The 22,989-nt window shown below is 40.5% G+C and overlaps 1 protein-coding gene across 5 annotated transcripts in view; it reads right to left on the bottom strand.

Moving 5' to 3' along the window:
* Nucleotides 1–22,989, bottom strand: part of chn2 (chimerin 2) — a 32,656-nt gene that overhangs the window by 9,021 nt on the left and 646 nt on the right. For 2 of the 5 annotated variants that reach the window (XM_049583543.1, XM_049583540.1), the window contains exons 2-8: nt 22,618–22,722; nt 21,772–21,888; nt 9,982–10,020; nt 6,713–6,768; nt 3,914–3,945; nt 3,600–3,713; nt 3,166–3,436 (exon numbers count right to left, since the gene is read on the bottom strand). In XM_049583543.1, the coding sequence (XP_049439500.1) occupies nt 3,166–3,436; nt 3,600–3,713; nt 3,914–3,945; nt 6,713–6,768; nt 9,982–10,020; nt 21,772–21,775 (516 nt within the window). In that variant the 5' untranslated portion in view covers nt 21,776–21,888; nt 22,618–22,722. Of the gene's footprint in view, nt 1–3,165; nt 3,437–3,599; nt 3,714–3,913; nt 3,946–6,712; nt 6,769–9,981; nt 10,021–19,641; nt 20,296–21,771; nt 21,889–22,617; nt 22,723–22,989 lie in introns of those variants that run through there. The other 3 variants (XM_049583541.1, XM_049583542.1, XM_049583539.1) reach the window with 2 other exon arrangements.

The raw sequence follows: 22,989 nt of genomic DNA, 5'->3' as shown, positions 1-22,989 counted from the left end.
TTGATCTACAGGTCGAGTCAAGCACCCCCCCCCCCTCACTTTCTGAGGGCATTTTAATTACACAAGAATCTGCAGTCACAGCAATATGGTGCGATCAACCTGACACTGAGTAAATACATGTGAATGTTGACTATACAGTGAAGCCACTGTGGCTGTAATGCCTGAGGGCGTGGCTGTGTAATTGGTAAACACGAAGTTCAAACAGCAGCCACAGATTCGAGCTGTCGGGCCGGGTCTCTGCTTTTTGGGCACATAATATTGGAGCAGACAGAAAACACTTTTTCCCTTGACTGGCAGGTGGTTTTCAAACGCTGTCTGCCAAAGCCTGTCATCATCACAGCTGTCACTGACTCAGATCCTTGTGTATAAAACTTGGCAGGAGGAATATGAAGCCAGTTTTACAAAAGCGCCTAGATAACTGACAATGTGACGTTTAGACAGAGACGTGCTCCAGATTTACTTGCCAAGTGGAGGTTAATTGGAGGCTGCAGCGCACAAACTTTCAAACATTATAGCTGCAAATCAAACAGAGTGCAACAGCGCTGGACACAGTTCAATAAAGCACTGTGTTAAGCAAACACAGGTCAGTCTGCGTGTCTTAGAGCACTTGTGAGGGCAGTCCTCTACTCTGAGGGCTTCCTAGAGGTCGGCAGTGGCATGTGTAGCTCTAAGCTTCTATGAAACCACTATAAATCAAAGGGCCACTGACTGACCCATGGCCATCAGGTCAAAAATGCAGCATTAATGGCTCATGTTTCAAGTTACAGAGTCCAAACTGAAGGCTGATGATATTAATACTGCAACTGATGCTCCTGCTGACAGGGCTGCCATGTGTCTGTCACTGACTGACATTTTGAAAACAAAGAATCCCCCAAAGCAATAAATCTGGTCTTCAAGCTGAGAGACACATTAAGAATATAGCTCATTAAATCTCTGAAGAAGGAAATATCAGAATCTGTCAATATAAAGGGACTGGGTGTGAATCTCAGTGCCATCATTAGGTCTGGAAGAGAGGAGGAAACAAGTTAAGATTGCCACCTAGTGGAAGGATAGTTTGGATTCTCCTCCAGTATGAAAACAGACATCCCTCGTCCCTCATTGATAAATCATTCACAGACTTTAATCCAGCAACACCTCACAAGTGCCAATGAATGCAATGTGCAATTTGTCTCACCCAAGATCAGTGTATCTGGTATGCATAGCAGGCAGAGCAAAGTCCCAGTCCCCTCGGTCATCATTACCTTTCAGAGGACGCAGCGAAGCATGGCAGCAGTGAACACACCCAGGGGCTACTGGGATAATGTACGTCTCACTCACAGGACAAAGTGTCCTCTCAGTTGCACTCTCATCCTACTGTAAAATGTACTGGAAATGTTCAGCAGCATGGAAGTAGATCAAAATAATGATATTATACAGTTTCTGTAACAGGACTGAGAGAAACGTACCAGATCATGAGATGATTTTTTTTCTAAATTAGACGTACTACTTAAAATAAAAACATATAATCATAAGGCAATTGTGGGTTATTATGACTACTAGGACTGCATGTAACTGAAGTCTCTAAGTAATAAAACTGAAATAGTTTAAGGACTTTTGATAACAAGTTCAAAATGGTTTTCAAGGCTGCTTCTTTAACACTGAAGAAATGTCAAATACCAATATTTGAGTTTGGTTTCAATCAGCTACTTCTTTCATGGTTTATATGGAGCACATTGGAACTACATTCAGTGTTAGAATGGTAAAATAACTCAACTCTCTTTCAGCCAGATTTTCTTACCAAGGACAACAGAGATAGAGCTGCAGATAACAATTTTTTTTATGACTCCATTATATTTCTTTTGTTCACTGATTCACAGGTTAGTCTCTGAAATGTCAGATAATGGAGTAAAAGGCCAGATTTCAGGCCAAAACTCAATGACATTAAATTTGGGATATGCGCTTATTTGCTTTTTTTGCAAGGAGTTAGATGAGAGGATCGATATCACTCTCATGGAGCTCGTCTGGCAACATCATGGTGACAACAAATCTCAAAGAAGTTACTTACTAGTCCTAGCCAAGAAATAGTCCGGTACAGAACCCACTGTAACACCCAAATTTGTCATTTTAAAGGTGTGTTTGGACCAAATGAAACTAATTTGTTGCATGTCACAACTACAATAAAAATCAATGCCAAGAGACAAACAGATGCAGGTTTGCATCAGGGGATGAAGAAAGACACATATAAGCATCTGTGTAAGTTGAAATGTTTCAACCGGAGCACAAAATTTGCATGATGCTGTGTCGCCAAAGCCTATCAGCACTGAGATCTCATGACGTCTCCAAGAATGGGAAATACGGTACAAACCTCTACGACTCAATGTCAGTACTGTACATGGGATGGAATAAAAATAAAAGGGACAAGGCTCGGAGAAAAAGGAGTGAAACCACAGGTTTGCATGGTAAGTTCCAAAAATATGCATTTGTTACTTAATTCCAGTGTTACTAATGTTAGCAATAGCTGCTTTCCCCAGTTAGTTAGCACGACCTTTACTCCAAAAAACTTTCCAGCAGCTGTATTCATGCAAGTAACATGTGCCAAACATTTGCTTTGCATTTGGTCTGAACATACATTTATACCTCAGTTTTTGTACAGATAAAAACACATATATATCATATAACATGTTAGGGATTCCTAGAGGTGCTGGGATGTGTTTAAACAGAGACAGGCTAGCTGTTTCCCCCATCAAGTCAATGCTAAGTTAAGCTAACCGGCTCCTGGATGTAGCTTCATATTTACTCTACAAACATGAGCATATTATTTTAGTCATTTAACTCTCGGCTCGAAAAAGAATGAGCATATTTCCAAAAATGTAAAACAAATCCTTTAAAATGATAGAAAAACAGACAAAAGCAGCAAATCTGAGAAAATCAACATTTTTAGGTGAAAAATAAACCATCACGCAGTTTATTGATTATCAAAGTTCTTGACAATTTGCAGTCAACCTGCTATTCAGTTGACTGACTTATCGTTTCAGCTACACAACAACATCTGTGAAGCTGTGTCTTGCTCAAGGACAATTCACTGAGGTACACGCTTAAACTTTGTACCTTTCAGCCTCTGTAGTCTCACCACCCACAGTGCACATAAAGGTTCAGGACACTTACATAATCACTCATGAAACTCACCTTTTCATCTCTCTGGAAGGTGACCCTGCGTGGTTCCGTGCGTCCGCGGCTCAGCCTGTGCACCATCTTGTCCTTGAGCAACGAGGTGTAACCGAGATGCTCGTAGATGGGGTTCGTGGTCATTTTGGCAATGTACTCCGCTGCCTTGGTCTCAATGTAGAGAGTGATGAGGGCGTCTGTCACAAGGTCATGGACGGACTCGAACCTCTTCTCCCCGACAAAGTGCTTCCCATCATAAAACAATCTGTAGTTGAGGGTCTGGTGCCCAAACCTGGAGTGAGATACATGAGGACAGCAGGAGTGAAGGTGAGCAGTGGTGGGATCTGTTGAGCGGATGAATAAAAGTGAACAATGAGGACACTGAGCGGGGACTGGGCTGCTGATAAAGTCGACCTTTCAGGGGAATCTGTGCTGCATACTGATGGTGTTGGTACCTTAAGGCCAAGGTGTGTGTCCCTGGCTGTCTTTGGCTCTCCCTGATGAGGTAAGCACCCTCCACTCCTGCCAGAAGCTCATCTGCATATTCTCGAGAGATCATGCCATGAAACCTGTGGACAAAAATGCAGCTCGTGTAACTCTTCCACTAATGTAATTTTATTCAGGATTTGCAATTTGGATATTTTAAAAAATACGCATCCACCAACTTAAACACATCTAATGTGGCAGTAATGATGAATGAAAGCATTGCCTGCACATTAATATCTGAAAAAAGGCCTCAAAACAATGAGAGTAATTGCGTCACACTCACTCTCTGCCGTAGTATTTGGGTCTGCTCTCCATCTGTAAGCAGAGGAAGACATATTGGCTGGAGCAATATGATATGAAAGCTCAATTAAATGGCTTTGCAAATTGTTCTTACAGCCTGTGTGAAAGATAAAGGAGTCCACACCACAGAACAGATTATCTCCATCTGTGCCCCCACGTCTATTCGCAGCTACCAAACCATAAAGCCAAATCACAGAGTGTGGAGATGAATTAGAGGCAGAGCAGAAAAACAGCTGGTGAAAGAGGGCCAGCTGCAAAGAATTAATATTAAGTGTGTTACTGTGTCACGTCGGGGTGTGCAGTGTGTCTGCAGTACAAATCAAAGGATATGGCGGCTAAAAAAGAAAAAGAAAAAATCTCATCCAGTATATGTCATCTTATATATGGACAATTTTATAATTCATACCCTCTTTTCGTGCACCTCTACAGACGACAGTGTAGAATTCACAGTTATGATTATAGTGCTTTTGGTGATAAGTCAAACATCATTTTGTGCTCTGAATTAAGGAGTAGCCACTAATCTCATATAGCCAGCCCACAGCTTTCACTTTGCTCATCACAGCGTGGCAAGACTCAAAATAGGATGAGACATGCATCATTTCTGGTAGGCTGTACAATGGAAGCTTGACAGTTCTCACAGCGAGGGCAGTTACAAGTATAGTAACTTGTTCTGTTCACACAGCCGAGGGAGTAAAGTCTGTGCTGTCCATCAACAGTGTTCCTGCTGCGTGCACAGAGTTTACTAAACTTGTTACTGTTCTTGCTGTCACTATGTAAAATGTTCACGTCCTAAAACAGTAATCAGTGGTCCATATGAACACTGAAACAACTTTTCTGTGCTGTAATCATTCCCTCTCGATTAGGGCTGCAACTAATGATTACGAACAGAAAATATTCACATTTAAGAGGCTGGAATGAGAGAATTAATATTTTTTAAAATACTAAAAGCAATTAATCGACTATCAAATTACATAGCTATTCATTTTATAGTTAAAACTTTGCCCACAACCCAAAGATATTCATTTTACTGTCATAGGGGGAGGATGAAACCAGAAAATATTCACATTTAAGAGGATATTTTTTATGCCTTAAAAATACTCAAATCCAATAAATTTTATTAGTTGGCGATACATTTAACATTTAAAACGTTTGATTTGGGGAAAAAAAACCAACAACTGATGTTCATACTGTAAATATGGCAAAGATTCCTGTTTCTCAACACTCTTCCTTCTCCTACACATTTTATGTGAACATTTTAAACATGTACAGGTGACCAGTGTTGGGAAGGTTACTTTTAAAATGTCATAGGTTACAGATTACTAGTTTCCCTGTTAAAAATATAAAGTAATAAGTAATGTAACTATTTTGATTACTTCATTAAAGTAATGTTACTAATTACATTTTATAACTTTACTAACAAATGTTTTAAACTGAGCAATATGCTGGAAAATGTCCAGAAACCAAGGTGATATGTAAAATCTACACTCTTCACTCTCATTGGTCGACTACAAACGTGACGTTGGTCGACTAATGGCCCTCGATGACGACTACTGGTCGTCTTGGAAAATTCTTAGTCAGGGGCAGCCCTACCAGTGGGTGTGTTTATTTTTAATTAAGCCATTATAGGTTTCAACCACACTCTCACACATACTTTATATCGACTATTTCATGTGATTTGTGTTTATGTATGCGAAACAAATAAACTTAACTAAACTAACAGTCCACTATTAATTGATTAATCATTGCAGCACTATTCTCGATCCCTTCCTAATGTGTTTCCACTGTAAGCGATAGGCGAACATAAAATCCACACTCATTGTTCTGTGTAAGAATCTGTTCCAAAGTTTCTGAAGCTAATATTAGTCTTCAGCTGTCTGAGCTGACAAATCAAGTGGATATCATCCAGAGTTAGTCTTATCAGTACAAACTTCCCTCTTTTAAGACATACTTGAAGTATTGTAAACACATCCTCTAAGTCTTTTAGGTTAAACATGAAATGTGTTTTGAAAATGGGGAATTTCTCCATTCCAAAATATATCTAAAGCAAAGAATAAACCATGCAGTTGGAGGATCATGCTTGATTTTCAAACTCTGGTATACCACTGTGTTTTAAGAGTTACTCATGAGGTGTGGGAGTTTCAAGAAGCAGCGAGTCGCTCCCCATAGGTTACTGATTGGTGTGGCTCCCAGCTGCTCGACTCAATCATTTCTCAGTGAATGTTTTCCATGCTAAAACCTGAGAGAGAAAACTGAGTTTGCAAAATGCAGTGTGGGCCGCAGTCTGCTAGAGTTGCTTTTGAAGCAAGGGGGGGTAAAAAACCTCTTTGTTTTTGAGAGAAATAAATGGAGCCAGCAGGTGGTTCAGATTGAACCTTGGTAGTTCATTGTCACATTACAAAAAAAAAAAATCATTTTGCATGTTTTCCTCATAATTCTTGTGTCTGTCATGTATTTTTCATCTTTTGTGGAGCACTGCATCACATCATACTGTAATCAGTGTGGTAGTTATTTGCTTATTATGACGTCTGTGTCTATGGTTGGTGTATGTTATTTCAACCATTTACAGTTGCAACGTCTAAACTATCATTACCAGCTTCTCAAATGTGAGGTATTACAGGTCTTCTGTTTTGACTTCACAGACTCCCTGTTGATTTCCGAGAATCTGACTCTGGCATTTACTATTATTTGCTCATATTTTAAAAATAAATGGTTAAAAATATAACACCAGTCATTCCAGTCCTATACAATGGCCTGTGGTATGCAGATTTACAGATGCACTGACCTCCTGAGGACATGTGATCCTCTTTGGTCTCGGGGCTTCCTGCTGTAGCTGGTACACTGTCAGAGAAACACACGGATGTTAATGAGGGCCCTCTGCCCCTCTGAGTTATGTACACAGCTCAGTGCATGCTGTAATTACATACATGTTGTAGATTTGCTACCAAAATAACAACCTCAATACACACTTAAGATGTGCGGGAAACTAAGGGATGCGGTGCAGCTTTCCGACACGGGACGCTCCTGGACATCAAACGACGACTCCACTTAACATCCTTTAGTCGGACTGCAGCTCTGACTCAGTGCAGAGGTAACAAGGTACAACAGGAGCCATTAGCTTATATATGCAAGGCTAGGCAGCTGGTGGTTTACATGACAGGAACCATATATCTGCAGTCCATTTGTGTGAATTAAGACCTGTTGTGTACTTACCTAATGTGCACTTATATGGAGCTACATTAGGGTCAAATGTTTTGTACTTGAAAAAATAAAATTTGAAACTGAAAATTCATATGTTGATCTTGAATTTTGAAAAATACAACAATGTATTCAAAATAAAAAATAAGTATATGAAACGTTTTTTCAGGTGAAATATAATTTTGATTCACTTTGGTAATTCTTTTGAATGAATAATTTATTTTCACTTTTCACTTCCATATATATTTTAACATTTGAGGTCTTATTTTTTTCAGTTGCAGTTTTATCTTTTCAGATTCAGATCTTATTTTTTACAGTTTCAAATCTTATTTTTACACTTTCAGATCTTTTTTTTTTTCAGTTTCAAATCTGTTTTTTGAGTTTCAGACTTTTGACCCTGATGTGGCGTGGGGGGCGTGGCATCAACTGAGAGGGGTGTGGGTGACAGTGCCTTCATTGTTGTATTTTTCAAAATTCAAGATCAACACACGAATTTTCAGTTTCAAATTTTATTTTTTCAAGTACAAAACATTTGACCCTCATGTAGCTCCATACACTTACATGTGCACAATACTGTGAAACACAAATACTTACACTTCCAAATACACACATGCAGCAAATCCAAGCTCCTCTGTATCAGAGTATTGGGTGAACTCAAAGTAAATCAGTGAAGCAAAGTGAAAATGGAATTGAGGGATTTGTGCTAGGCGGAGTAATCGCCACAAACACCTCAGCAGACTCGCAGAATAAGCATGTAACCATTAGAGAATAATATGTGAGAAAAGCTGAAGCCCTGCTGCTGTTCCTGCTGTTTCCCTCTCTGTCAGGATAGACGTGTTTCCACAACAGAGGAATCAGTAGCTAAGTGCGGTTCCTTTCTTCATATCAACTTTGTAATCCTTCATCTTTGAGAACTTGAGTTTCTCTTTTATCTGACAAACTGCCACATTTCCAAACCCAAAATCCTGCCACATTAAAGGTCCAGTGTGTTGGATTTCAGGGGATATATAGCCAGAAATGGAATATGATAAAATAAGTATGTTTTCTTTAGTGTATAATGACCTGAAAGTAAGAATTGGTGTATTTTCCTGACGTAGAATGAGACGATTATATGTACATAGTGAGCGGGTCCTTGTCCACACCAAAACCAAACCCTGGCTCTAAATAGGAGCACTGACGTTTTCAGGCTGGCCACAATAGTCAGCAGCGCCTCCACAACAAGCCGAACAGTGTTTCTTAGTGTATGATCACCTGACAATAAATACTGTTGGGGTTTTGTTACCTTAAAGTGAGCCGCTTATATCTACATAGGGAGCAGTTCCTCATTTATGGAGATCACCATGTTTCACTGCCATGTTTCCACAGTAGCCCAGAACAGGCAGACCAAACACACACTGGCTCTGGATAGGGCCATTCGTGTTTATTTTTCACATCTTTGTGTCGGCCACCGTAGTTTGCAGCCCCTTTGCAATGACAGCGTCAGAAAAAAGCACATTTTTTAAACGTGAAACTGCTTTATTCAGAATTTTTCCGGGTTTAAATCACAGAGTCCATTTCTTTTTTAGAGGAAAAGACCTTTGCGGATAATTCTGCTCCCAGTGAAAACCCTCTGAATGTCTGGATCTTAAGTTATCAGGGAAAAAGGTGTCAGGGAAACACTGATTCGTAATGTGGAACTGCTTTATTGAGCATTTTTTACCAGTTATAATCACCTGGAGACCTCTGCAGATAATTTGGCTCCCTGTAAAATGTCCTGAACAATGAACACTGAAGGATTTCGAACCAGGAGTTCATGCTTAGCACATGGGAGATGTTTCAGCTGCTTGCAATCTGCAGTCCTCACTGCTAGGTACCGCTAAATCCTACACAGTCTTTCCTGTTTCATATTTCAATGCACTCGCTCCTACATGTACGTTTTGCTACTTCTAAACCTTGTAAGATGCAGATGAGTGCTAAAGGCTGCAACAGTGTCGCCATTATTTACAAGCGGCACTACAGCAGAGAAATCCTTGTGCAAGGCTGAGCTAAGTCTTCACCACAGCAGATTCTCCGGGCAGGAAAAGGAGGACTCCTCACTGTGAATTTTCATGTTTTGTCAGGCTGACTTAAGCCAACCAGCAAGATCTGGACATCATCCATTCCTGTGACACAGTGTGCTCTAAAAATACCTCAGCAGAGGTCCAGAAGAGTCAGGAGAAGATGGGAGACTTCAGAAACGCAGCATCATTGGGAAAATTATACGGAAAGAGACGTTTAATTACAGGAAAAATGTATATAAAGGCTTTAAATGGTAATTGGTTAAACTGTAATCACTGTAAGGACAGACACAGTTTCCAGCTGAAATTGTGTGTGCTCTGCTTTAACAAATGCGCTATATATATTCTGAGGAGTCAATCCATTTCCTCCCACATGGCAAAAACATTGTATAATGAGGTGGGTGTTCTGAGGACCTTATTTCAGCTGAGCCTCTTTGCAGGTAGAAAATCGTATTTTCCCTGGATGACGGTAACCTATTTTACTCAGAGATCAGGAATCCGCTGCTTTGCATTTGTGCATGCGTGAATGTGTTGTGTGGGCAAGTGTGTTTGAGTTTGTGCCTTGTGTGTGTGTGTGTGTGTGTGTGTGTGTGTGTGTGTGTGTGTGTGTGTGAGTGCGTAGCTTTTTGGAACCTGCACCATATTTAATTGTACTATATACAACAAAGCCCAATTCTTCCAAGTATAGAAATGTCTCTCTGCTATTTATAGATCCCAAATAAATGTGCTGTTGCTTACAGAAACACACTAAAAGGTCAAAGTCAGGTCAAATCAGTCAAAAACATTGCTGTTCAACATATAAGATGAATTGATTACTCACAGTAGGACTTCCATATGGGCGGTTGGTAATCCTCAGGGTCTGTAAAACACAAAAATAAAGCAGGTTTCTGTTATTAACTCACAGTGGTGTTAATAGACCGTGCCCTGTTTTCTCTCATTATAATCTCCGGATCTATCCCTTTCCCAGTAGACTGACTGCGAACCCTTCGCCATGATTATGTCACTGTTGTTTATCTCTGTTTTATAATTATGCATATGGCCTCACACTGTGCAGCTGCCTCTTGAGATGCACCAGTGAATACACTTCTAATCAGTGTCTCCGCTTCAAGGACAGTCAATACAGATGTCTGCGTGTTTCGCTAAACATCGTGTCGGCACACACCTGATCTATATTACCTGCCGGCAGGGTCTCAAAAAACACACAAACACACCAATCAAAATTAATGTAAGTAAATACAATTTAGCTCTCGCAACCCACAGGAAGACTTTCCTTTGGGAAACATGGTGTTTGATTTATAATTATGTGAACGCATTCCTGAAATATATGATGGTGCTGTTACATTAGCTTGAAAAGAGTTAGAGAGGTGATGAAGTAAATGCCCCGTAGCAACTGATAATTTACTGTAATACCCAGCGGATGAAGTAATGACCTGTAATAAAACGTGTCGCTAAACGAGTCAGAAATGTGGCAAAATTTGCTACCGTACCACACTGCCAGTAATGTAATAAAATGCCCAGCTGTCACTATGACATAAATAGTACAGCATATTTTAACTCATAATATAATAATTATGGTGACAAAACGTTTTTAACCACTCACACCACAGCAACTCTATGCACTGAAGAGGATCAAAAGATGTGGTTAAAGGCTTTATGTAAAGCTCCTGTTTCCAAGGTATGAACCTTTAAACTCAAATAATGATGTTGTTTCTGTATTATGTTACAAACAAAGCTACAATTAAAGGTATACTATGCAGGATTTCCCTTAAAAACAATGTATAATCTCATATGGAAGTAATCCCTCTCAATTATCACTTATGACCCATGTGTGGTGGTGTATTTCTCTGCAGATACTCTGCCTGTATTTCCTCTTATTTCCTGTGCACGGAATGTTTATGGGTTCCCACACAGCACTCAGGTGAGGTTGGGGCTTTATAAAAAGGTAGTAACCAGGTGCCAGACCATAAGCAGCAGGCATCCAAGAGGCAAAGCATCGAAAAAAACGCCAATATAACGAGGCAAAACGCTAAATGAGTGTGAATCTGGGGTTGGCTTTTACTTTCATTTATGCTAGTGACTGCATTTATAATCCTACATAGTATACCTTTAAAATATTACAGCGCAACATTTTTGCTCATCAGTTAAAGCACAGTACACCCAACAGAAAGTATCTGTTTCTCTGATGACAATCATGCAACTAACTGGTAATATTTCCATGCAATTTAAAATATTTAGCCATTTCTTGACAGGTTTTGACCAACTAGCACCACTAACATCTAATTGCATGTCTAAATGTTACTGCATGTCACACATGTTCCCACAGTGAGACTGACTGGAAGGATTCAGTCATACAGTATGAATCATGGTCGCCTATTGTTATCACAAGGGCATATGATAGTAAGCACAATATGCACAAAATAGCCACTATAACAACAAATGATTAATCTGCCTCTCACATGTTTATTGTAATATCTCTCAATATTGTAATAGCTGTAGAGTATTGACACCATTTGCCTTAAGATTAAGCCTCGATTTCACAATTCAATTCTGTCTACTACCGGGTATGATCTCCTGAGAAACTGAACGCTCAATTTACGGTACAAAAGAAGTGCGTCAACAGTTGTGCAACCACAACAAGTAGAGCTTTTGTTTTCCCCAGTAGCTATGAGTAGCTGTCCCCAGTTACCAAAGAGCATCAATGAAAATTCTGCAGTTGCTATCCCCAGCAGCAGAAATGGCGGACAGTGTAACAACCCTAGTAACTGTGGAAACTCGACTCTGCAAAAGAAGAAGAGCCATGTTGCTGGGCTCTGAGGAAAATGGAAAGTGACCCAGTTGTCACAGCAGCACCAACTATGATAGCACTTGGAAATGCTCGGCGTGGGAAACACCAGAGGCCCCATGATATGATTTTATTACAATACTTTTCATGATATATTATTATTGCAATTTTAAACGTTTTGTGATATGTTGAGTATTTCAATAACATATACTGCGATTTACTTTCTGTTTTTCAAATGCAAAAGATGTTCCCAAACTTTGTCAACATCTGTGTAATCTAATAAGATAAATGCTTTCAGTCTGGTCATATCTCTCTTTATACCTTTTTATTAGACCAAAATGTATCTAGTTGACCACAAAAGCCATTGATTTTACTGTTCAAGTAGGCTGCCAGAAGTTTAATTTGTATATGCAGTGTTACTTTGTGTCTGTGCATCGACACAATATTGCCACGCAAAAATATCGCAATACTATGCTGAATCGATTTCCTCCCACCCTTACTGGAAACGCTAGCAGGGGAAAAAGTTGTCTCTTTTGTCTCTTTCCACTTTTATCTCACAGTACCATCACTGAGGGACTCAATCGTCTGTGTGAATAATGAATCATGTTGGTCCAGAAGATACATGTTGCTCAATTAAAGCATTCCTTTGCACTGATCAGCAGATCGGGGCCACACCCCTCAGGCCAGAGTGAGAGAAATGCAACACACCTGAGAGGCATTTGAAAACCAGTGAGCACTTGTTGGATGTGGGCACTGATGTACGAGCAGCAGAATTGTGAAATCAACTCATACTCATGCAAATGGCACAAACTGCATCACAACTTCTCTCAAAGTCTCTGTATATTCCTGTGCTATATTTATCTGTTTAACTGACGGCACTTACAGAGCAGGCAATCAGAGAAATTCCGTCATGCTGGTTTCTCTGCTGACTGCAGCAGGAGCTCGACTGGAGGCTGGTTGCAACATTATCAAACATACCCAAAGCTCATCATTGCCTCTCATAATAATAGCGCTGTTACTTTGGTAAGAGTTGGATTAATTACACAAGAAAGACAAGATAGGTGCGTAAGATCAAATGCTGAATAATTATGTAAATGATGAAAAAGCAGTTCAACTGAGAAGTGGATGCTTTGAGGTTAAACGTTGTTGCTAAAGCCCTCTGCAGAATGCCTGCCTTCAAATACAAATAAATAGGCTTCAGGCTCCGTTTGCTGATTTGTGGCCAAGCTGCCTTGGAAAATGTATTGTCCTTACGCTGAAGCTTTGTCACTGTGTATTGCGCCGGCTACACTCTGAAAGATTTATTCCACTGCAGCTTGTTTAAAGAATGTGATTTCATCTGGTCGGCTGCCAAATACTCGCTTTTCAATCTGATTCTTTTTAATGACGAATGGCATTTCAGTCTGGAATTCTGCAGCGAGCTCCGGCTCGGAAAAGGGAACTCTTAAGGGTCGATTCTGATGCAAACACCAGCACACACTTGCGCAAACACACACAAATACATTGGGCTACACTGTACATACCCACTTTCAACCAAACACACACACATATACGTGCACGTGTATAAACACACAGAAAAAGAACATCAAAAAGAATTTCTAAGCAGCTCAGAGTTTGTGCAGCGTCTGATGATCAGGGAGAATTTAAAATTCTGGAGCAGCCGAAGGGTTCTTCCCCCCCAAAGAAACAGCTATTAATTGTGTTGCCCTCCATTGCTCACCAGTCAGAGACATTCAATAAAATAATTACCGGCGGGTGTTTGCTTTGGTGACAAAGAGAATATGTGATGAATGAGGATCAAGCTCGCCTTAGACTTTCATCCCCTGAGATAACGTCTGCTCTAGAGTCTGCGCACATGCAAAAAAAGAAAACTGCCTCAGCACATAAAACAATAACTCATGTCGAGGTATAACGAGTACACGGCAGACAACAGGTTTAGAGCCTTTCATGACCTGTGCAGTCATGTTCAGTATCACTCATTTTAGAGAAAAAGGATAGATGTCAGCGGAGAAGATACAAAGTTTTCTGTGTGGAGTCATTTCAATTATCCAGCAGGAACAATGTCCAGTCTCACTAAAACTCCCCAATAGTGATCATGTTTCACTTGCTCTTTCCAAACAACACAAATGCAAACATTAATTGGTTATTGTGTATGAGGCCTATTCAATTGGCGGCTGGCGCGCCACAATCAGCCTTGAAACAACCTCTGTGTGGCCCAGCATACATCAATCTAATTTGCCAACATGACAAAATATGTAAACTATATATAGTGTCTGAAAGGAGCTAACAAGTGAGGCATCTTGTTTTCTTCTCATCTCTGTTGGGTTGCACATGTGCAGTGCCAATCAGGCATGATGTACGGATCAGCTTCACAACGCTGGTTGTCATATCTTTCAAAAATCAACGTTTTCTCATGTGAAGCAGAACCAACCACGCTTTGTAGCTTTTCGAAACATCTGGGCTGCGACAGAATAAAAAAACATGTCCTATGTCTTTCCCTGAACACTTATCCTTAACTTCAATGAAAAACATTACAAGGTGAGATGTGTGTCTCTATGTGAACATGTGTGTGAGAGAGACGGAGAGGGAAGAGGGAGATACTGGTAAAGAGGGACTTGTTATGGTTCTGTGCATCAGTAGCACTGATAGCTCTTTTTCATTCTGTGTCTACACTTTGTGATGTTTCTGGGTCAGATATGTGACCATTTTTATTTCAAAAGTGACAGGATAAACATAGCTTTTTTTTTTTTTAACTACATTCATTTGCATTTGTTTGCCATTTGCCAAAAGCGAAAAAAAAAAAAGGTTTTACATAAGCTGCTGAAAATGTCTGGACCCATCTACATTTCCTCCTTTTAAAATCAGCCGAACTGAATTTGTAATTGAATAGCCCTGTTGTATATTATAGGAATATATTCAAGGTCTGTCGTGTCTGCATATTTGTCAGGCAGGCAGAGGTGCTTGATTTCTTTACAGCCAGGTAAACATACTCACACAGGATAGTCTTCAGGGTTTGAATTCAAGAACCTGAAGTACTTGGCACACTAATGCACCACGGGACAGGCTTTTTGAGTATGGGACCAGGGGTATCCCTTTCTAACAATCTGGGTAGTACCAAAGGACTTTGTGCTATTTTTAGGGACACACTGGACAAAATTAATGGTGAATTTTATTTTGAACACTTGGGTTGTTTTCTGTTTCTCAACCCTTAAAATCTTCAGCTCACACTTCTTTCCTGCCAGTACCAAAACAAGAATATTTATGCTGGACCTCAGTGATAAAACATCCATCCTCTCCTCCCTATGCTGGTTATTAATTAACACTAGATGCGACTTCAAGGTCCATCTGCAAAGGCATGAAATACAAGCTGCACAGCTGTCACTGCACCATATCTTCTATGCTGTCTAATTGCAAGGTACTGGCAACACATCTAACCGAACGGCTAAAGAGACAAGGCCTGAAACGAAACACAGATGTCTTAACAGTGAGAGTGTGATAACTATCACCTTGTTAGTTCTTAAGGTTTACACACTAGTGGATACAAGTCAGTCTCCTTATAAGAAAACATAAAAACAGGCAGTGTTGATATTAGTTTCATGCCCCATGTTCCCACCGTCGACATGCACCTGCTCATCTATGTTGGGATGTCTGTCTGAAGGTGAATGACTTTTTGGTCTCTTGTTTGTTTTGGTGGATCTTCAATCCTTTTTCATTTCAGGTTGTGAGTGTACTGAGCAATAAAGACATCCTGTGTGACCCAGTTTCTTCTCGGTCACTGTTATCGTGACCTTGACGGTCCAATGATGATGATGATGATGATCAAGCTGGTGTTGGTGTGCTGCACCACAACCACATATTTCACCCCAGTATTTTTACAGTTGGTTAAGTGTATTTTTCTCTGCTCTGCTTGAACTGAGCAGCTACTCAGAATAGATGGTTGTTCAAACACTGAGCTACCTGACTATTCCTGTCTCGGATGTTTTAGTACCTATTGTGTTTGCTATTTTCAGTGACGCCTTTCTTATCTTATAGTGAAAATACACAAGATTTTGTGCTTTTACTTGTCAGGATGAAGTAACTATTGAATGCACAATGTGATGTGATACCTATAGAATAATGGCACCATCTGCGTTCACTATACAATTCTGTCTGGTTTCATCTCCTGGGAAAATTAAGGCTTGATTTGTGGCACAAAGGAAGTTCATTAACCAAAACAGGAAGAGGATAGCACCTCTGTTTTCCCTTGTAGCTATCAGTAGCTATCCCCAGTTACCAGAGAGTATCAGTGAAAGTTCTTTGCAGTTACTACTCGCAATAGCAGAAAAATCAGATGATGGAGCAACTGAAGTTACTGTGCAAACGTTACAAAACTCAAACGAAAAAGAGCCCCGTTGCTAGACTCTGAAAATGACAGAAAGCAATCTGACTGTCTTTGTGACGTCAACAACCGTACCTCTCAAAACTCTGTGTGGTGTGGAGCAGCGCAGGTGGGGTACAAAAGTTGTCTGTTTCCACTTGAACTGAGTGTCTAAAAATCAAGGCTATCATATTACTTTTATTGCTTCAAAACATTGCTCTCTAAAGGCCTTGAAGATGAAAATGTGAATAAGCTTGGCTAGGGAAGTAAAAAAAAGTCAGATTTGAATTGGCCATTTGAAAGAGAATTTTGAATAAGATGCACCTTGATTAAAAAAGAAAAAGATAACAGATATCAACATACAGCCTCAATGTAATTTATAGCCAGTATTATTCACATATATAAGTGACATACAGAGACAACACATTCTGGAGTACACAGATACATACAGACCTTCATATAAACACACACACACACACAAACACACACACACACACACACACACACACACACACACACACACACACACACACACACTCTGTCTTGTCAGTGGGATGCAGCAGAGCTGCAGCAGGGAGACCATCTGTGTATTACACTGATCCAAAACAAGCATTTCAACACTGCTTTAGTGCTGACCAGATAATATGTGACAGGTATGAGGGCGCCTCTCTGGAGCGTGTTTGTGTGCTACTGGGCTGTACACCAGTAGAGAAACTGTATGTTTTTTCTGTTAACAGGAATTGTCGGTGAGTTTAAAAGGGAAAAGTGTGATTTAGTGATCTGATTCTGGCATCGCCTCGTGTCTGCCACTGAGAGAGTCTGTTGTTGTAATTAACACAGGACTGACGACTGGGATACGTTCAACCCGAATTTAAATACCTGGGGGACGAACTCCCCACTCACTGATGCTGTGAAACATGCAGATCATTTCAGTAAGTCAGCATAGATGACACAAATGCAGTCCTGTGTGATTTACACTGGCAAAGACAAGAAGTAGAGTGGTGGAAAGATTTGGAGGTGAACTGCAGACACATGTGCAGAATTGTGTTGAACAGACAGCCTCTCTGTAATACATGGCTGTAATTCTGCCTCCCTGACCAATTTTGTCATTTAAGGCCTGGAGCTGAAGGCATACTTTCATGCTCTATCCCTCAATTTATTTTCAAAGCTTTATTTCCTGGAGCCGTCTGGCAAATGGTGTGCTGCTGGTACAGTACATGCTTCAGTGCCCACCCGTGCCAAGAATGTGTAGGAATCTCCCTGATCTAGACGAATAGCCAGAAAATATCTTTCCAGGCAGAGGAAGAGATTGCAACATGAATGCTGCAATCGTGTTGCAATCCTCTCAGTTTGTCATTATCTTTTTATGTCAAGCCTCATTGACTATTTTTCACCTGTGTGTCAGGGTTGCAGTTACAGATTGTGTATATACAATCCAGTCTATACATTGCAAGGCGGTCTGTGTACATACCATTGTTCCTCAATTTCAATCATTTGCAGGAAGCAGCAGCAGAAATAAATCAGCGTCGGCTCTCATAATGTAATTACCATTGCTACAATCATAAACCAAGCTGCTGCCAGTCACACAAGTTGGATAAACTTTATTTACACACTCTGCCCGAAACAACAGCTTCTAAACAAGATTACCAGATAGCAGCATCATCCGAAGCAGCTGAAATAACTACACCAAGAGCACTTTGTTTGCAGCCAGAACAGACGACCTAATATGGAGCAGAAATTGAGCCGAGATTCATTTTTGAGTCATATGCCTCATAGACTAGATTATTCAAATGTTGTGTCTGACTGCCAAAGAGCTCCGCATGAAAATAATAATACCCTTGTGACAACCACTCTATCCCTGGCAGCAGCGCAGCTTGTAACCTCTGATAATTATATTGAGAGCCCAAAAGTAATGACAACCCTCCAATGCCACAGAGAGAAAAGACTTTCCTCTTAAAGCAGCAGTGGTCAAACAGTAAATCCGCTGCTCTCTGAAACGCACACATGAGATAATGCTCTGTGAAGCATGTGGTTGCCACAGGCTATATCAGCTTGGAAACGACCGTCTTTCCCTCCCATTGGGCAGTACCTAGGGGAAATGTGACTCTGCTGTGTGGTGTGGTTGGGATTCAGAGAGAGTAAGAAAGTAAAACAAACATTATGTATACTATACGATGTCCTCGCCCTGTAATAAACTGATAGCTTTGCCGTGCAATATTCTGTTAACATTTCTGTACACTACACATTTTCTGGACTCCTCACAGTTAAATGTAAAATATTGGTGGAGACGGCAAACATAAATCCAAAGTGCTGAGCCTGACATTATAAACGGCCTCTCCCTCCCCTTCACACACACTGTCCCTTGCTCACACACACATGCCTCTGGTTGTTGGCGGGGCTTCTACATCAAACAGCACTGTGATAGTGGAGTTTGTACTTTATACCCTGGCAAACACAAGCAACGCGCCTTATCAACACTGAGTGGGATATACACTGAGACAAGCATGGTGCGGCTATTTCATTCTGGGTTTGTTTGAACAGCTGCTAACCCACTTTCTGTTCTCATTCTGTGAAAATTCAACCCTGAAATTGAAATTTTTACAAATATATAATGGCCACCACTCACTGAGCTATACCTCATTATATGCAATGGGGATTCGATTGAAGTTTTGTGCACACTGTGGCAGTATGAACTGTATTATGTCACTGGACCATAGCATATTAGGATTTTTTTTACAATGTCCCAGCCTGGTGCTGCGTTTTAGAAAATGGTAGACTACACAGGCCAAAGATAATCCTTAAAGCCAGCCAAGTGGAAAGTCAATAAGGGAATTGTAGAGATGATTGGCAATCTAATGATAACATCCAAATCCAACCTCACACTGACTGCATCTCACAAGCTTATAATCCCTTTGCACATGAAAGGTGTCCTTTCCCTGAAGTGTTTCCACCACTGAACCCAGATATAACACATGGAGATGCTTTTCACTTATGGTTAATCCTAAATCACAGCAGCCACTGGATGGTTATTTAATTATATGTTTGTTTAATGATTACCAAGCACGTGTGAGATGCAGATGGAGGAAAAAAGAGGATGTCACATTTCCTGGTGGATGTGTTAGAGGTGTTTTAGACAAGATGATGAAAAAAAAAAAAAAGTTTGATTTAAACCAAATAAAGGCAGATATTTCAAAACACACAGACAAGCGCTATTACAAATACCACAATATTATTATCAGTATAATAATAATAATAATAATAATAATTATTATTATTATTATTATTGCTTACGAGCAAAGCCTTTAGTGTCTAGTTTGACTCTGGGCTATGTGAACTCTTACCAGAGGACACAGATGAACCTGAGAGGCTTGAGTTACTGGATGCTGCCATCCCAGCCCGTTTCACGGCTCGGTTATTCCCGTTTGGCCAAGGTGCGCTCACAGCAGCTCGTCCCCGGCGGTGCCTCCATTTCACTCGCGTCCCAATGTGCTTCACCTTTGACGGCTCTACCGATGGACTATTTCATGTCTCGTCTCGTCCCGAGCCCCACCAGCCGTCTGTCTGAATCTGCCGATCCTTCTCCTCGGCTCGCCGCGCGCCTCGGTGAGGAGCTGGCGCTGCAGCATTCACTGAAGGTGCTGCCGCCACGGATAAAAATAGTCAGACAAGCCACAGGAATATACTCCGTGGATCAGTTCGCCCAAAGCATTTCCCCACACCGGACACGCAGAATCTGTAGGTCTAGATTTGTGCCATGCAGAAATCAGCTATGGTTTCCATGTGCCACTTTAAGGGTTGTAATAAACACTGCAGCGTAGACGCGCCTTCTTAAAGTGAAAGTTTGGAGCAGGGCTGCCAGATGTAAGCAAGCCCGACATGCAAAAGAAAAACCCAAAACAGCAGACTTCAGCTCTGATTTCAGAATCAAAAACACACATTAAGTTTTGTGTTGAAACCTCGAGTTTATAAGCCATTCACGCAAAGGCCCAACTGGCTGAACCACATTGTTCCAGCTTTGGCACAGTTTCATTAGATGTCATGTTATGTCATGTTATGCTGAAAAAGCCAGAATGAATGTCAGTTTTTTTGCGCCATCTGGTGGGGCTGCTTCCCCCACTTTTCTCCAAGACCACAAACAAAAAGATGGATGTAGTGTCTGTGGTATTAACTACGGATTTTGAAGGGAGGGTTTGAAGCCCCCTCAATTTCCTATTCATGCCTTTCTGCTACTTTCACTGTTTCTTCTTGTATTTAGGGACAACTTGGGTTGGCTGCCCTCAGTTTTATTTTGCTTGTCACCAACAGGTTGCTTGTTTAATCACTGGAGTGCAGGATAAATCTGGGCAGTTAACTGACAGCGTGGTACTCCTTTCTCTATCATTACCACTGCTGAGATGCCCTTGAGAAAGACACTAAAGCCACAAATGCTCCAGTGCAGATGTTCAGTGGCCAACAGATAGGACTGTGTGGTTGTAGTGGGCAGCTTCCAGATCAGAGTGTGTGCAACTAAACTGTTGAGCAAATATAGGTTACAAAAATGTAACTGAGTGTGATTGCCCATCAAATATGCCCCAAAACATACCTATTTTAAAGCCTTCCCAGACTTTTTAAATTGCCAACAAGTCAGACGTAATAAAAAGTGAATTCACCTATTAATACACAGCTGTGTAAGCATCAGACAAGTGTGCTGCAGCCTTCATCTCCTCACCTGTTCACATGTGCTGTCACATCACAGTCCACAATCTTCTCCCCAGCTGTGAGTAGCTTCATATCCACTGTGCATTGTATTGTAACACAAAAGTGTCTGTCAACACCACACTCAGCTAATATTGAAGCTCTTCTGCCCCCTAGTGGCCAAACATTAATACCTGCAGCTTTAAAAATCCCAGCATTTATACCAAAATCACTGTTTGAGTTAGGTGCTGGTGGACACTAATGGCTTTTTTAAGGGCAAGCATTCTGACCTTCATAGCAGGACATACACATAGTATTAACATTTATAATGAGTTGTCTCTATTTGTGTCTCACAGTTGCAGGTTTCTGTTGTGTATGCTGGCTTATAGGTGTTTTTCACAGAAGACATTTTAACATGGCACAGTAGGAAAAGCACGGGAGCAAATGAATAAATGAATGATGGTTGAATCCCATTGAGCTACTTCAATTTATGGCATGCTGGCTCACTGTCACAGCTTACTGGGACAAACCGCAGTCATTGTTAATGTTGTTAATGTGCTTTTCCTACAATGACAAGTTAAAATATCGTCTGTGAAAAAGACCTATAATAATACTAATATAATAGCATTTACAATAAAAAGAAAAAAAGAAAAGAAATTCAGAGTGATTTTAGTATACATGGTAGCGTTTTTAAGGCTGCATCAGTGACCAAATTGACTGACACACAGCCCTAACATTCAGTATTACCAACATAAGTCATTCTGGCTAACATATTGGCAACAAAAATACCAACTTACACATTCAGCAGACATGGAGCGACATTATCATCCCACCGGAGTCGTGTGTCTGGCCACCTGATGAATCCAAACCCATTGGTCAGTGGTCTTTTTGCTCCAATTTGGTCTCCTCAACTCCTGAAAAATACATATGTACATTGTGTACTTAGCTGGTTGTTAACCTCTGTCTGTCATCTGGTGCTGGGCAGACAATGCAACTTTAAATGTGCGCCAGTGTTGAGAATCATTTTCCTGTTGCGGAGATTCGACTTTGGGGTATTTTTGCTTGGGTGTCCCAGCCTATCACAGCCTACCCAAATGTTTATTCTCTAGTTTCAGGATGACAGTGAGAAGCAAAGCCAAACCATGTGTCCCAGTTTTTATGCTACCTAATTATACAGTATAAAGTGTACAGAGGGCTTTCAAATGCTGACTGAGCATTACTCTGGCAGTGAGTTCACAGGCACCACTTTAACACTTTGTGCTCAGGGGGAAATAATACAAGGTGTGTGCTTAAATTAAACTATGAATACAACTGTCCAATTTAAAACATGACATTTTAAAGATTTGTACAAAAGGCTAATTTATTCATTCAGGATTTATTACTATATTTATCTGTATTGTGAACTGTCACCAGCATCAGAGCTGTACACTTTCATTTAACTTTCTCCAGTTGTATCACTTGCAATATGGGACACTGAGAAAGCAAGTGATTTTATTTTTTAAAGGTCCAGTGTGTGGGATTTAGGGAGAACATATTGGCAGAAACGGAATATATCGTTTATTACAATAGTAGTGTGTGTGTGTATATATATGTATATATAAATATATATATTGTTTATGACCACCTTTTTTCGTTTTCGTTACCTTAGAATGAGCCGTTTATATCCACATATGGAGCAGGTCCTCATCTACGGAGATCACCTCTGCCAATGATTCGGCTCCTGATAAAAACCTCCTCAATGTCTGGATCTTAAGTTGTCCGAGTAAAAAGGTGAGCACACATTAGCAGGCACTGGGCAAGCGGCCCATCTCCAACATACCAAACATTGTAGGAGAAACACTGACTTGTATTGTGACACTGCTTTATTCATTGTTTTTACTAGTTTCATTTACCTGCCCTGGTTGTTTTGTAGAGGAGAATACCTCTGCAGATAATTTGAATCAAAGTAAAAATGCCCTACACATCTGGACCAAAAATAAGGTAAGCACACATTTTGTTATCAGAGAAAAAAAGGT

This window comes from Epinephelus fuscoguttatus, linkage group LG8 (genome assembly GCF_011397635.1).
Source record: "Epinephelus fuscoguttatus linkage group LG8, E.fuscoguttatus.final_Chr_v1".
Lineage (NCBI taxonomy): Eukaryota > Metazoa > Chordata > Actinopteri > Perciformes > Serranidae > Epinephelus > Epinephelus fuscoguttatus.
This window is presented reverse-complemented; position numbering and strand designations above follow the sequence as displayed.